Raw genomic sequence first — 14,804 nt, 5'->3', positions numbered from 1 at the left:
GAGGGAATGTAAGCAGAATTTGTCTCTCCATATAAAATAGACGTAAGGTAAAGAAGCGGATTTTAGCCATCATCCCGCTGGCGCATTCTTTACAATGTGCTCCGTGGGGGTGAGCCCTCATCCTTTGATGGATTCCATTTTTGGAAATGGCCGGAGGTATCATCTGGAGCCCAGCTGCTACGTAAGGTGAGTAATTATGCGTGTGTCCGTCCATCTGTCCCTCTGTCCCTCCATGTGAGCTTAATGTAAAATGAGACTTAATTCTTTCAAAGTCCATTCTGAGGACAACTGCAAATAAGTTCTACAAATGTTTAGAGCCGAAGTAGCATTGATAATAGGAAACAGCCTATGCTTGTTTGACTTGGTCTTCAATTTTCTAAAAACGAGCCATTGCTTTGAGAAGTCATGTTTTAATTACACAGCCGCAGGATACACTGAAGTGGTACCGTGTGAGGTCCGGTTGGAATGGCTGTTAAACGTCAGCTTATACACCTCCTCTCGTTCCACTTTCCATCCTTTTCTTAGGCCCATTTTTGGTTCAGTTCAGGGGCGTCTTGTTTTAGTCTTCAGTGACCCTCCCGCGTGTTCTCCCTCGTTGTATTACTGTAACCTTTTCCACACCGGAGGCTATTGTCCATTGAGGAAATCTGGAAAGTGTTTTAGAACCAGTCATGAATGCAGGGGCACTGGGCTGCTTGGGCCGAACCCCCCGTCACCCACTGGCTAGAGCTTTGTGACTTTGTACAAGATACTTTACCTCTCAGAGCTCAGTTTTCTCATTTGTTAAACGGTGATGAAATTGGTGCCTAAGTCAGTGTTAAAGATGACACGAGATAACAGCTGTGACGGGCTTAGCACAGGCCACGGCGCACGGCAAGTTCTCGGGTGCTAGTTACTAAAACACACTTCAGCCTATCAGTCCCCAGAACTAGAACGGAGGGGAAAGCCCAGCCTCGGAGGATGGTGCCAAACTGAGTTTTCCTAGGTTTTTACTATTATTAAACAGCTAGAGCTCTTGTCTGAGCACTTTATAAAGATCAATCCTCACAGCAACTCGGAGGTAAGGACAGTTATGAGCACGTCTACAAAAGTGGAAACCGAGGTTGCTAGCTTTCCTGTGGCCCCACATTGTAGGTGGCTGGCATGGCCCTCGAGCAGGCTGGCTCCAGAGATGTGCTCAGAACCACTGCGTCCTGCTGTGTCCTGGTTCCCGGGTGTAAGAGGTTTAGACCCTGGATGACATCAAACATGGCCGGCCAGGGCTAAAAGGATGTCAGTTGTGTGGCTCAGACGTAAAGCATAGAATGTCCCTCTTAATGTCGAGCTGGGTATGTCATGGGAGTGGGAGGCCCACGTAGCCTTCTGGGATGTTCTAGCCTGAGACAGTGGGCCTTACTGTGCAGTAGGCCAAGTGTACTTTCGTCCCATGGTGACACGAAGATCCTTTAATTCGTTTTGAGTGTTTATTGGGTATGTGATGCAGCACGGGCTATACACGCCCTAACTTGGAGGGAGTTACTTGAGTAAATGAGTGCAATCAGGTGCCAAGTGGGGGAGACACAAGTGTCCCATTTCAGCAGGGCCAAAATGAGAGGTGGGGAGGGTTTTAAATAAGAGGGGACATTTGAGGGGATGACAAATACAATTCCAGAAGTGTGGTAAAGGGAAGAACCAAGGCAAGGAAAAGACAGGAGCTAGAGGCACAATGTACGTGTTTACATGTGGCCATTCAAGCCTCAAAAACGACTTTCAAGCTGGCAGCACGGGAGTGACGTTTTCACATGTAAGAGTGATCAATATGCTGGGGAAGAGGCCTTTTCAGTAAGCGGTTCCAACAGTCCAGCCCAGCAAAGCAAACTGAAGTAACCTGGCAGACCGGACGATCACCCTGGCAGCTCTGAACGCCAGCGTATGTCCCGCCGCCCCCCCCCCCCCCCCCCCCCCGCCGTCCTCACGGTTACCCGGCATTTGGAATTCTGCTGAGTGAGCAGGATGGCTAGGTCGCATTAAGAAAGGAGGCTGAAGGTTTTAGAAAAATAAAATTTTAATGTTTACTTATGACATGGTCATAATCAAGGCCCTAACTTTAAAAAAGTTTACTCTGCAGAGCAGAACAAATCTTAACCTGCACTGACATGATTTTTTTAAAAGAATTATTCTGTGTACTTCTTTCTTCAGCCTGAGGTGCTTCACTGATCTTCTGCCCAGATAGGAGCTGCCCAGCTTTCCCCTGGGAATGACAACTTGCAAGCTAATCCACCTGCACCCCCAAGGCGTACCTCCTGCCACCGGTGAGCAGAATTTCATTTTCCCTTCCCTGTCAGAGGATCCTGCAGCCTCAGGCCCAACATTCAAGCGTCTGCGGGCAAAACTGGGGATGGGTTTCTCTCTGCGTGCAGCCCTGCCTGGCCCACGTTTTGGAGTGTGGCTCTGTAAGTAAGGCACCAAGTGATTTCAAGGACTGGCTCCGGCTTCCTTTACACTGTTAGTGCTGGATGCCAGCCAGGCCAGGGTCTTGGTAGTGGAAGGAAGGCAGCTTTGGGAAGTTTCCAGCTAGCCCTCAAGGCAGGAAATAGTTAATTCTCTGGGCAATAGACTTGCATCCCTGAGAAGAGAAGATTTGTTCTTCCTTGGGGACATACACCATCATCCTGGCGACTTCGTCCAGGGCCTCTTCTGTGTACAGGAGCTCCTGGCTCTGGAACGCATCCCGTGCACACAGCCTCACGTGCTGTTTCTCCAGCGGCAGGAAGGGGACAAAGAAGTCAATGAGGTTTTCCTGCACAAGGCGGCTGTGGCCAAAGCCACTGTCTGAAATGAAGACCGAAGTTACATGGGAATCTGACCGAAGGCTGCACCCAACTGGAGTTTTAAGATGTCCCCAACCCTAAGGTCTGGGCAAGGTGCGACCTCAGGCTACTCCAGGAGGAGTCTGAAGTGTGTGACAACTCTGGGAGCCGTGTCTCCTTTCAGGGAAAAGAGCGCGTGGTTAGCAATGGATGTGCCGCAGGTGAGGCAAGAGAGGGGGGCGATGACTGCCAGTTGTACGGTTTCGTTCGATGGCAGGAAGCAGAGTGACCCCACCTCTGACAGGGGGCCGAGCCTGAGGCACAGGCTTCACAGGCCACCGCCTGTATTGCCCGGGTGGGGCAAACTCCTCTTTTTCAAAACATTTTCAGAAAAAGACTTCGGCTTTCTTGGTACTTTTTTTGTGCCTCGTCACGTGACGAGATGACTGTCTGGTATGCCCTGTGGTCTTGGGTACCCTGTCTGCCTCCTAAGCACCACTTCTGCCACATACAGAGCACCCCACCTGCGGCTCAGCAGAGGCGCCTTTTCTGTGTGGCTGGGAGTCTGTTACCTGTGGATGCCACGATCTCAGCCTGCAGGCGGGGCGCCACGTGTTCCATCAGAATTTCTTCCCGGGCCCGTCCAGCCTTGAGCAGATTCAGGACCACTTCATTGATGACATTGCCCCCAAGGTTACTGAAAGAGAAGGAGCTTGTTCACAGATGTTACTTTCATATTTAGGTTCCACTGGACAACTTCCCCACTGAAGCCATGGACTGGTGACTGGAAGAACGGAGGTTGGGGGGCCGGGGCCTCCCCTCCCCCAGGAGATCTTGTCACAACCCAAAGGTCTGTACAGAAAAGACGTGGGTCTGCTTCGCCACCCACCCTCCCTGCCTGCTCCCTTCTGACAAACACGGAGACTGTGCTAGGTGCAGGGGCACAGATGGTGTGACGTGTAGGAGAGGCGTACGTGTGGCAGGTGCTAGGGTGGGAGCAGCTGAGTTCCAGGGACGAGGCTTCTGAGCAAATGCAACTGCGTCATGATCGTGGGACGTGAATCAGGGAGGGGTGTGTCGGCACAGACTCGGGGCTTGTGAGGTTCAGGGGCTGGAGGCGGGTGGGCATGGAAGGAGGCTGAGGCCGCCTTTGTCTGCCGTGCACACGGATTTCAGTTGTGGGCCACAGAGAACCACTGAGGAAACTCGGGAGCGTAGGGTGTGGCGCGCCTATCAGACGAGGGCCACAGACGTTGGACTGCAGAGGCGTGGGAGGGTTGCAGAAAAGGAGGGAGCTTTCTGTAGTAGTCCATGGTTGGAGAGGAGATGGAGAGGAGAATTTAAGAATTAGTATCGGGGGCGCAATTGACAGGGCCTGTAACTGATGGCTGAGAGAAAGGAGGTCATCACAGAAAAGCAGTGTTTGCCCTGAGCTGCCCGGCCCCTTACCAGAAGGGGAGTAAAGGGACGAGCAAAGCCTGGGTTCACACACGTTTCAGTGTCGTGCACTTGCTGTGATTTCTCAGGCATTGTGACATTAGGCAGCTGAAATTTGGGGTCTGGAGCACAGGACTGGGTTCAAGAGATGAGGGACAAAGGGGTGAGAAGAAATCTTACTGCCAGCAGCAGGGACTCTGAGGGAGGAGGTGGCGCCCTGGAGCCACAGCCCGACCTCCGTGGCCCTCCCCAGCCCGTGCCTACTTCTCTCCCCTCGCTGCTCTCATCTCCTCTCATCAGCTGAGCCCGACAGCCTCCTGACAGCTCCTTAAACAAACCAGCTTCTGCCCCTGCTGCTTCCTCAGGCCCAACAGAGGGAGGGAGTGGGGGTCCAGTACCTTCTGTCCGTCCTCACGAAGCTCTGACACGCTCAGCTGCATTAACTCACCTGTCTCTTTACTGTGTTTCCCCGAAAATAAGACTGGGTGTTAACATTAATTTTTGCTCCAAAAGACGCATTAGGGCTTATGTTCATGGGATGTCCTCCTGAGAAATCACGCGAGGGCTTATTTTCTGCTTCTTACTTTCAGGGAAGCACGGTAGCATTTGAGTGTGTCCTGTGTGCCCGTGGTTCTTTCCCTGCCTGCCTCCAGGCGGGGGCAGGAGGCTGGGGCAGCTGTCCACCCTGCCCTGTGACCCACTGCCCTCTTGCTCAAGTTCAGCTGCTCCGTCAGACGTCCCCGCACCTAGGGAAACGGCTGCCCCATACCCGCCAGGCACGTCATCTGCGCACACGCGAGTGGCCACAATGGCATCAGCTGAGGTAAGAACCGCCCATGGATTGCCCCATCCTATTCCCCACAAGCAAAAGCAGGTGGACACAGGCTGGCATCCAGGGCAAGGGGTGATGAGTGGGAGTCACCGTGCCCCAGGACTCCAGTACCTCCCCATTTCTACCTGGAAAGCCTCCTGACACCAAGTTTCTTGAGAGCAGATGCTTAGCCTATTTACCCACTGTTCTTAGCACATGTCAGGTGCTCAGAAAATGTGTATTAAATTAATGGCCATCTCTGCACCTGTGTCTACAGTGTCTCCACCTCTTTCTGAATCTCTCCATGTTACGGGCTGTATCTCACCCACCAAGACCTACCCGGGGCCCTTCTCCCTCCCCTATGCCAGCTCCTCAGGGACTGCACTCTGGCGCCCACCTCCAGACAGACAGTGCCCGCCTGGAACACCTCCCTTCCCTTCTCCATCCTCCCAGGTCATCTGCTGAGGGACAGAAGGCACCTCTAGAGACTGTCCCTTCCCTGGGATGGGCCAACATGTAATCCCACCAGCCCTAAGACTCCAAAGGAAGGGGACTCCAGCCTCTGCAGGACTCGGATAACAAACCGCCAAGTCTCTCCTAAAAGACAGATGTAAACTTGACTCAATCAGTTATTACTCTCCGGGCCTTAGTTTCACTTGTAAAGTGAGATGATTGGACTAGACAATGTAAGCTGCACTCCTTAGGTTACCTTAGATGCAGTGGTCAACACATACACATTCGATAGGCATTTTCTATGCCCTGGAGTACAAGGCCTTCCTTTTTCTGAGAACAGCCATTCATTTCCCTCCCTCTCCACTTTGCAGCTTCAGTGAGAAGATGAAAATAGCTTTGATCGCTGCAGTTCCTGTCCTGCCCCGTGAGCCTTCTGGAGCCACCTCTACTTAGTGAAAGTAGTCGCAGGTAGTTTTCTGGTACCCAGCTCTGGGGCGCTCTAGCCCACAGTCCATTCCCTGCTTCACTGCCACCTCCGCCCCTCTGCCATCAGACGGCACCACAGGCCAGGCCCGCAAAACCACTAACCCTTGCCTCAAACAGCAGGCTTAGGAATTGCTTCCAGAGGAAACTGCTGGCCTTACACGCGTGACTGGCACACACCAGCACTTCAAATCAGCTGTGCTTTTCTTTCAAACACTAGAGTCCCCATGACACACTGTAGAAATCAAGTCTAGAAACTTGTTAAACCACAGGCCAAAAATGGAGTCACTGTGCCGAAGCCCATGGCACTGAGCTTGGATGTGATACCTGACTTACCTGCAGTGTCAGCCTTCTCCGGGAGTTGTCTGGAATTTTCTGGTCAGTACCAGTGAGGTCATCTGCCACGCAGGCCCTCTCCTTCCCCCAGAGGAAGCTGAGGCAAACCTTGCCTCCCACCTCCCCAGGAAGACCCCGTGCGCCTCAGGGAAGGTAGCCTTGCCTGAAACAACCCTTTCTTTTGCTAATAGCTTCCTGCCCTGCCCAGCTTCTGCCTCTACAAACCTTCCTACACAGCGGCTCGGGGCACCTGTTTGCTGCATGGGCCGCTGCCCAATTTATGAATCGCTCAATAAAGCCAAGTAGAGCTTCAAATTGACTCAGTTGCACTTTTGTTCTTTAACAGGCTCAAATATGCGGTCTTCCCTAGACTCCTGAAAACCTTCAGGGTTCAGAGGGTGGGACGGCACTGAGGCCACATCCCCTGCACAGGTGTGGCGATGCCTCTCCGTCCCGGGGCAGCAGAGGCCTCAGGGTCCAGCCTCCACCATTCATGGTCCAGCGGTGACCTCGGACAGTGCACAAAGTCTGGGACACTGGGGGAAAGGGCACGTGGGGGTGTCAAAACCAAGACACTACAAACGCAAACATTTGTCTAGAGGTAGCAGTCACCTGGGTCACATTAGGAAATCCTGGCACCGGTGCAGAGAACCGGGCCGAAGCCAAGTTGAGGGGAGGTCAGGCTCAGGCCGAGCAGAGGAAGAAACTGCACCAAGTCAACGCATTTTTACATTTTACAACAGGGACCCCTGCGGGGGCTGGTCACCGGCTGCCTTCCACTTGGTGGGAAGGCCTGGTGTCTGCAGCCCCCTGCACGCCCTCCGCCTCGCTCACTGCGGCAGGACGAGCTGCCTTCAGGCTGCCACACAAGCTGGTCAATAATACAGAGCCAACCCTATCAGAAAACTGCTGCTTTTCTCCTCCCAGTACCTCGGGACGCCCCCATTCCCTCCTTCACAAAGCCCTGTGGTGCCATCAACGCACCGAAACCGCCGCCTGGTGTTTAAACTGGTTCCATCTTGTCCTCAGTGAAACAGGATCTGGCCTCCAGGGCTCCTTCACACTCTCCAACCTGGATGTAAAACCAGATCCCCTAGTTCTCCACCCGCACAGGGTACACCCTAGAGCTGGGCAAACCCCCTAACAAGCATGTGCTGGCCTGCGGAGGGGGAGGGTTGGGGGAGCGAGTGGTCTGCCTTCCACTCCAGGGTGGGCCAACAGGGACCCCGGCCTGACTTCTAACAGACCTTGGCCAGGACATTGCCAGTTGGATCCTCCCTGAAAATAGAGGGTTGCACAAGTTGAACTCTAAGTTCACTTTTCTTTTCTCAAAGCCATTTCCAGAGCCTGGGGCGCACAGCTGGACAAAACAGGAAGTATAATGCAGCGGTTACTGCGGAGCCCTGCATGGTGGGGTTGCCACTTGGGAGGCAGGCAGTGCTGCTCACTCAACACACTACCCTGAATTTCAAGCCAGTGACTTCCTCATGGTCAGAGAAGACACACACCTTCCAAGGCTGGGCACAGAACACGCAGTGCTGGCCTTTGTGGGGGAACTACCCTCTGACTGGTTCGACCTTGAGAATTTTCAAGGGTAGTTTGTACTTGATTTTCAACTAATTTGCTGACTTGAAAACTTAATGCTCTTCTAACGGGATTCCCAGTAAGTTACATTTCAAACGATACTACAAATCTATAGTAATCAAAACAGCATTGTATTGGCGTAAAAACAAACACACAGAGCAATGGAACGGGATAGAGAATCCAGAAATAAACCCACATACATATGGTCAATTAACGCACAACAAAGGAACCAAAAATCCAGACGGTACCACAAAAATGTATACACATTTTAATAAAAGAAAACTATTAAAATTGCAATATATACTGATAACAAAAGATGTACACAAGTCACGTTTGACTTCTGTAATTACAAGAGGTGCTCAAAGTGGTTACCATCAGCGTCCAGTTACTTCTGATTACAGCGAACTACTGCTTTGGCAACTTGACCAAAGTGTCCACTTGCATACATTTTTTTTGGCACCCCTGGTATACAATGGGGAAAAGACAGTCTCTTCAATAAATGCAGTTGGGAAAACTGGCCAGTGGAAAAGAATGAAACTGGACCTCTATTTTCCACCACACCCAAAAATTAACTCAAAATGGATTAAAGACTTGACCACAACACCTGAAACCATAAATCTCCTAGAAGAAAACATAGGCAGTAAACTCCTTGACATTGGTCTAGATGATTTTTTGGATCTAATTCCAAAATCAAAGACAACAAACAAAAACAAGTGGGACTACATCAAACTAAAAAGCTTCTGTATAACAGGAAACCATCAAAAGGCAGAGACAACTTATTGAATGGGAGACAATATTTGCAAATCATATATTTGGTAAAGGGTTACTATCCAAAATATATTAAAGAACTCATACAACTCGACAGCAAAATACTCCCAACATTCTGATTAAAAAAGGGGCAGAGGACCTGAATAGACATTTTTCCAAAGAGGACATACAGATGGCCAACAGGCACAGGAAAAGGCGCTCAGCATCACTGATCCTCAGGGAAATGAAAGCACAACCATATCACCTCACACCTGTTAGAATGGCTATTATTAAAAAGACGAGACAAATCCTGGCATCCTGGTGAGGATGTGGAGAAAAGGGAACCCTCCTGCACAGCTGGTGGGAATGTAGACTGGTGCAACCGCTATGGAAAACAGCGTGGAGGGTCCTCAAATAAAAATAGAGCATACGACCCAGCAATTCCACTTCTGGGTATTTATCCAAACAAAACGGAAACACTAAGTTGAAAAGATATCTACACCCCATGTTCACTGCAGCCTTGTTCATAATAGTCAAGATATGGAAGCAACCTGATGTCCATCCACGGATGAATGAAGAAAACGTTGTACATACACAATGGAATACTAGTCAGCCACGAAAAACAATGAAATCTTGCCATCTGCGACGACATGGATGGACCTTGAGGACATTACGCTAAGTGACATAAGTCAGAGAAAGACAAATACATAATCTCACTTATATGTGGAATCGAAACAAAAAAAAAATCCAAGTTCATAGAAACAATAGACTGGCAGTTGCCAGAGGCAATGGGTGAAGGAGGTGAAAAGGTAGAAACTCCCAGTTTCTGGAGTTAAGTCCTGGGGAGGTAACGTACAGCCTGGGGACTATAGTTACTACTGACTTGCACATTTGAAAGTTGCTATGACAGCAGATCTTAAAAGTTCTCAGGACAAGAGAAAAGTTTTGTACGTATGTCTGACGACGGATGTTAACTACACTAATTGTGACCATTTCCCGATACAGGCACACCCCGGCGATACTGTGGTTTTGTTTCCAGACCATCGTAATAAAGCAAGTATCGCAATAAAGTGAGCCAGTCTTTTTGCTGGTGGAGGGTCTTACCTTCAATTTGTAAAAACACACACCTGTGACGCGCACGCCAAAAGGCGTTGCCAACGCCTGTTTATACAAAGAGTCAGTCATGCACCTGAACCCAATATACTGTTAAAAGTCGATTATACCTCAATTTACAAAACAACAACAAAAGCCAACAACCTGAACGCTCTTCTAAGAAGGGAGTCCCCGAGGGTGAGCGGCCCTCGCCACTGGAGAGTCCGCAGGGAGCGTCCCCATCCCCAGAACCACGGCGGAGGCTGGACGAGGGGCACCTGGTCGCCGGCTGCCTGGGGGCAGAATGCGGGCAGGAGGCCCCCGCCCCCGCTACCGCGGGCAGCCAGGCTCGTTTCCTCCCTGCCGTTGTGTTGCTTTCCCTTGCTGACAAGGGTCTGCAGCCTCGGAGAGCGTGGAGCGCTCCGCCGCCAGCTCACACGCCAGGTAACAGCCCCCGCGAGGACGTCCCGTCTTCCCTCGGGCCTTACCTGAGAAAAAGAAAGATGGTCCTCCGGGACTCGGCCCTGCGGGGGTCGGGGGCCTGGCGTTCCAGGTGTGGCCCCAGGGCCTCCAGCAGTTCTGGATGCAGCTTCTCGGCCTCATCAAAAATGAACAGGGTCTGGTGGCAGCGCGCCTGCGTCTTCCTCACCTGGTCTGTCAGCCAGTCCTGCAGACACGGGTAACTAACTGCGGGGGATGCTGGGAGGCACACGCCCCGCCTCCAGCCCCGCCTCCAGCCCCGGGGGGGGCGGGGCCCAGGCGCCCGCAGTGGATTGCCTGGGAGGGGCTAGGGCAGCCGTCTCCAACAAGCTTCCCGGGTGACTCTCCAGCCCCCTGAGGTTGAAAGCCGACTGGGGGAGGGAGAGGGCCTGCGGGCCCTTGGGAACAGGCTGCAGCCCGCTCCCTCCCCTCCAGGATGAGCCCCTAGAACAGCCAACTCACCCTCCCAGGGAGTAGGAGGCCCACTCTAATACAGGGGTGACAGACACAGGCTCAAGTGCCCAGAGGTGGCCAGACCCGTCTTGAACTCCCAGGAGCAGAGCACCTGCTGGCACCCAGGCTGGGCTGAGAACTCGGGGGGGAAGCTTGGGGAGGACCTATCTGGGACCCAGCCAACTCGTAATGGGTTCTCCATCCAGGCCAGGTAGCCCTCGGTTGAAAAGATGCTGCTTTGCAGGGTTCTCAGGCCAGCTCCTGGCCCAGGGTGGGGGTTTTGGCAGAGCTCACACTCACTGTCCACTTCTAGCCTGTAACTCTGGCTTCAGGCCCTGTCACCTGAGTGTGTGTGTGAGGACACGGGGGCTGTGAGAGAGACTGTGAGAATGCGTATGTGTACATGTCAGTTCTCTGGGGAAGCTGAGATCCACAGCAGTTTTGCCACAGCCAAGGCCAGCTAGTTCTTTCTGGGAAGCCCTGGCTGGCCAGCCGCCGGCCCTTACTTCACTCCGCCCGTGCCCTCCCAGGCCACACTGAAACTGCCAGCTGACTCAGCCAATCTCTGTCCTCAGAGGCTTATATAATCTTCCCATGTTATCACACTCCATATATTGGAGCTGAAAGCGAAAGACGGACGCAGTCCTCTCTGGCAGGCTACAGAGGGGTTCTGGTCGTTGTCCGGCTTTAAACACTACGCATCTCCACGGAAGAAACCCAGAACAGCAGAGCAGCACAATTTTTGTCCCTCTACGTGTTGGCCTATAATAAGTGATCTGGGGAAGTTGTGGGAAATCACATGATACGATATGCCTCTTAAAAAAAAAAAAGCAAGCCATGCAACTTGCTGTGACAATTCCAGTGACATAAAACAGCACTGGGATAAAGCTTGAAGGAAGTACACAAAATGCTAACTGGTTGTGTCTGTGTGGGGAGATGAGAAAGTTTTTGCCTTCCTCTGTTCCACATTTCTTGGGACATTTCCACTACTTCGACGAAATTCACCCATGGGTTCTGTGTAAGCTCAGGGTGTGGACTCGTGTACAGCTGCTAAGGAGACAGTGCAGGGACAGGTGGTCTGGAGTATCAGTCTTTCCTCCCCACGTCAGGGCCTCATCTGTGTGGGTTCCAGGTTCTGTGGAAACGGCCCCTTGTCCCCCAGCCCCGACCCCCAGGCTGCTCCAGGGCCCACCCCTGCGAGGAAGGGCTGGCTTCAGGGCCTCCCTCCCAGCACAGAGGGCTGCTCGTTGGGCTGCCCAGCCTCACCTTGTACAGGTGCACAGACTGGGGGTGAGGGAAGTGGAGCATGGTGATGAACACCTGGACGCAGGCACTCCGCAGCCCGTCCCGGTACAGGTTCTCTGCCAGCATCCGTGCCACGAAGTTCTTGCCTGTGCCAGACCAGCCATGGAACGACAGAGCCAGGGCCTTGTCTGGCTGGGGCAGCTCTAAGTAGCCCCTCACTATGGTCAGGACCAGCTCCTGGGCGAGATGCTGGCCGTGCAGGCGCACACTCAGGTCTGACTCCAGGCCTAGGGGGCGGCAAAGAGGAGGCCACAGTGAGAGGTGCACCCAGGGCCAGTAAAGCCTGAGGGAGCAAGCACCTCTGAATATCTCTGCGCTGGGGTCACTCATCCATCTATGGGCTTCAGAACAAGCCACTGGGGAGGCCTGGCCGCAGAAGGGATCCAAGAGCTATTTTCTGAAGAGTTTGAGAAATCAATATTGTACTTAAGGAGAGAATGGAATCACCTTTTCTGAAGGTCCTGAAGACCCCGCACAAGAGTTGGCGGAGTCCTGCCTGGAGGAGGAACCCCGCCCCCCAGGCCCATGAGGTAGCTCCCAGCTGGAAGTTTCGGGACTCCCTGTTTTATGGAGACACCCTCATTTTATTTATTTTAATTCAACAACCTGTTAGGGGCAGCTAGTGTGCACAAAGTCCTCTACTGGGCCTGCCTTCCTCTCCGCCCTGAGTTTACAGGGTTTGGAGATAGGGTTACTGGGAGCCGTGGTGGATACAGAGAGGCAGGGGATGCTGCCAGCTGTGGGCAGGATGAGGAAAGGTCCCCTTGCACCCTAGCCCTGCCCCCTGAACTGCCTCCCCTCCCTACAGATCTCTAGCCCCTTAGGGCTATGAAGGCCCAACCTTTGAAGTCGTTGGAGATCCTACAATCCCCACTGTCACAGCAGTCCCGGTAGCTGCAGTACCATGTGGTCAGGATATCCAGGTACTGCTGGCCCAACAGGGGGAGGCTCCAGCCTGGAAAAGGAAGAGCTGTGAGACAGAGACAGAGCCCAGGCGAAGGGGGAGCCCGGTACTGCCTCCCTGCCACCCAGCACAACCTTTCTTCCTGTCCCTTCTCCTCCTTCCAGAGCCACTCCTCACTGCTTTTGCCCTGGGCCTTCTTTGCACCTTGCCAGGGAATGGACACGAGTGGGCACCACCAGCTTTGCGGAAGCAGATGGCCTCACTATAGATGTATCTCCAGCAAAGGCTCAATTTACTCAACAAACCTGCACCAGAGGTGTAAGAAGCCCAGACCTTGCCTGCGAGTTTGCAGTCTAGTCCGGAGACAGTCAGTAGCTGGTGATTATCATTCTTCCTACTTGCGCTGGTTTCCAAAATCATCTGATCACAGCCAACCCCAAAGGCTTCTAAATTCTTTTGTCAAATGTCAATTTGAATATACCCAGCATTGGCAACACAAAACAAAAAACAAATAAAAAACCATTCACTGGAAATTAGAAATCTTTTGATCTAAAGGAAAGACGTTTAGAGCACCAGTACAGGATTACCATCATACTGGACCTAGATTTACGACAAAAACTGCTAGGAGCCTCAGGGATCATCTGGCCACACAACGTGGAAGTGGCAGAGCAGGAACCAGAACTCAGGTCTGGGACTCCCGGCCAAAGCGCTGCCTCCATAAGCAGCACAGGAAAAGGGACGGGGTGGAGACGGGGGTGTTCAACCCGGCACTTTCTTTAAAGCCATTAAGAAGGCATGAGCTGTCTGGAGGAGTCAAGATCGGGGTACGTGGGGGGAGGGCGGCTAGGCCTATCCTCTGCATAAGGGGGCTGCGCCAGTGGTGGGGGACGGCAGTGATGGGGCTTCCTGGTCCCCAAGAGGCTGGGCAGCAGTAAAGCTGGCTGGCTGTTCAGGCGCCTGCCGGGTGGCCGGGAGAACGACGGCCCAGAGCAGGAGAAGCTGAAAGCTGCGCCCCATCCCGCCGCGGGCTCCCCCGCCTCGCCGTGTGGCCGGGTCTTACCCAGGGGCCGCGGGGAGGCCTCCTCGTCCTGGTCACAGGTCTCGGGCCACACGCGGCAGCTGAAGAGCGTCCAGTACCGTCTGGGGAGGGCGCCAGCCGCCCTCAGCCGCTCCTGCAGACCCTGGAAGGCCGGCCAGGCCCGTCGCGAGCCTGCCTCCTCCGCCGCCTCCCTCGGCCCGGCGGGGCCGCGACGACCCAACGCACCCGCGAGCGGCAGTAGCAGCAGGGGCAGGAGCCAGAGTGGACGCCGCGGGCCGCGAGGCATGGCCGGGCAGGCAGCCTGACCCGCCGCCCGGCCTCGCCCGGTTCTAAGTCGCTCGGCTCTAAATCCGGGGCCAGCAAGTGTCACCGCCTCCGCGGCCCCTTCTGGCCGAAGATTGGCGTTGCCACGGGAACCGCAGGCCTCACGTGACCGAGGCGAGGCGGCACCTGTCCGGAACCGAAACCCAGGCTGGCGCGGAGGGCATCCCGAGGCCGAGTGCAGGCGCCGCCCACCCCACGGGCGGGAGCCTATTCTGGGGTGACTGTGGGTGTAAAGAGGTAAAGTCTTGAAATGGCCACTGTCATCACCCGGCTGTTACTTTCCGGAAGCTCTGGTGGCCCACCCGAGGCCGCCGGATGACACTCATGTGTGCCCCGCCCAGGTCGGCAGATCAACTTCCGGCCAACCTGCCAGACGAAACCCGGCCATCACCTCACCAGGAGGCGGGGCCCGCGGAGTGGAAGGGAGGCCCTGAGAAGGGAAACGAAACGACAGCACATCACCAGCAGTTCCCACAGCTCGAGTCCACCAAAAACAAGAGGAAGCTGGTGGGCTCCAGTCTGGAGAGATTTGGGTTTTGGAAACCCACGGAGTCATGGGTAAATCCT

General features: G+C 53.6%; 2 protein-coding genes across 4 annotated transcripts in view; one reads left to right on the top strand and one right to left on the bottom strand.

The window, feature by feature from the left end:
- ABL2 (ABL proto-oncogene 2, non-receptor tyrosine kinase) overlaps positions 1 to 6,628 on the top strand; it is an 88,772-nt gene extending 82,144 nt beyond the window's left edge. The window contains exons 14-16 of the transcript XR_016022736.1: positions 41 to 3,010; positions 3,532 to 3,639; positions 4,817 to 6,628. The gene's annotated coding sequence lies outside the window, so the exon portion shown is untranslated. The remainder of the gene's footprint in view (positions 1 to 40; positions 3,011 to 3,531; positions 3,640 to 4,816) is intronic.
- On the bottom strand, positions 505 to 14,524 carry TOR3A (torsin family 3 member A). 3 transcript variants are annotated; one of them, XM_074322293.2, is made up of 6 exons: positions 13,935 to 14,386; positions 12,812 to 12,925; positions 11,932 to 12,197; positions 10,221 to 10,399; positions 3,362 to 3,486; positions 505 to 647 (listed from the first exon to the last, which is right to left on the bottom strand). In XM_074322293.2, exons 1-6 carry the CDS (start codon positions 14,197 to 14,199, stop codon positions 628 to 630), a joined length of 969 nt encoding a protein of 322 aa, XP_074178394.1. In that variant the 5' UTR covers positions 14,200 to 14,386; the 3' UTR covers positions 505 to 627. The 3 variants fall into 3 exon arrangements, with proteins under 3 accessions (XP_074178394.1, XP_019586784.2, XP_074178393.1); XM_019731225.3 differs by lacking the exon at positions 505 to 647 and adding an exon at positions 2,027 to 2,811 and having other exon boundaries at positions 13,935 to 14,524; XM_074322292.2 differs by lacking the exon at positions 505 to 647 and adding an exon at positions 2,848 to 2,966.
- Between the last annotated feature and the right edge of the window lie 280 nt (positions 14,525 to 14,804).

The sequence above is a fragment of the Rhinolophus sinicus genome, chromosome 11 (genome assembly GCF_057876585.1).
Source record: "Rhinolophus sinicus isolate RSI-liver-muscle chromosome 11, RSI-T2T, whole genome shotgun sequence".
In the NCBI taxonomy this organism is placed as follows: domain Eukaryota; kingdom Metazoa; phylum Chordata; class Mammalia; order Chiroptera; family Rhinolophidae; genus Rhinolophus; species Rhinolophus sinicus.
The sequence above is the reverse complement of the archived record's forward strand: the minus strand, read 5'-3'. Positions and strand labels throughout refer to the sequence as shown.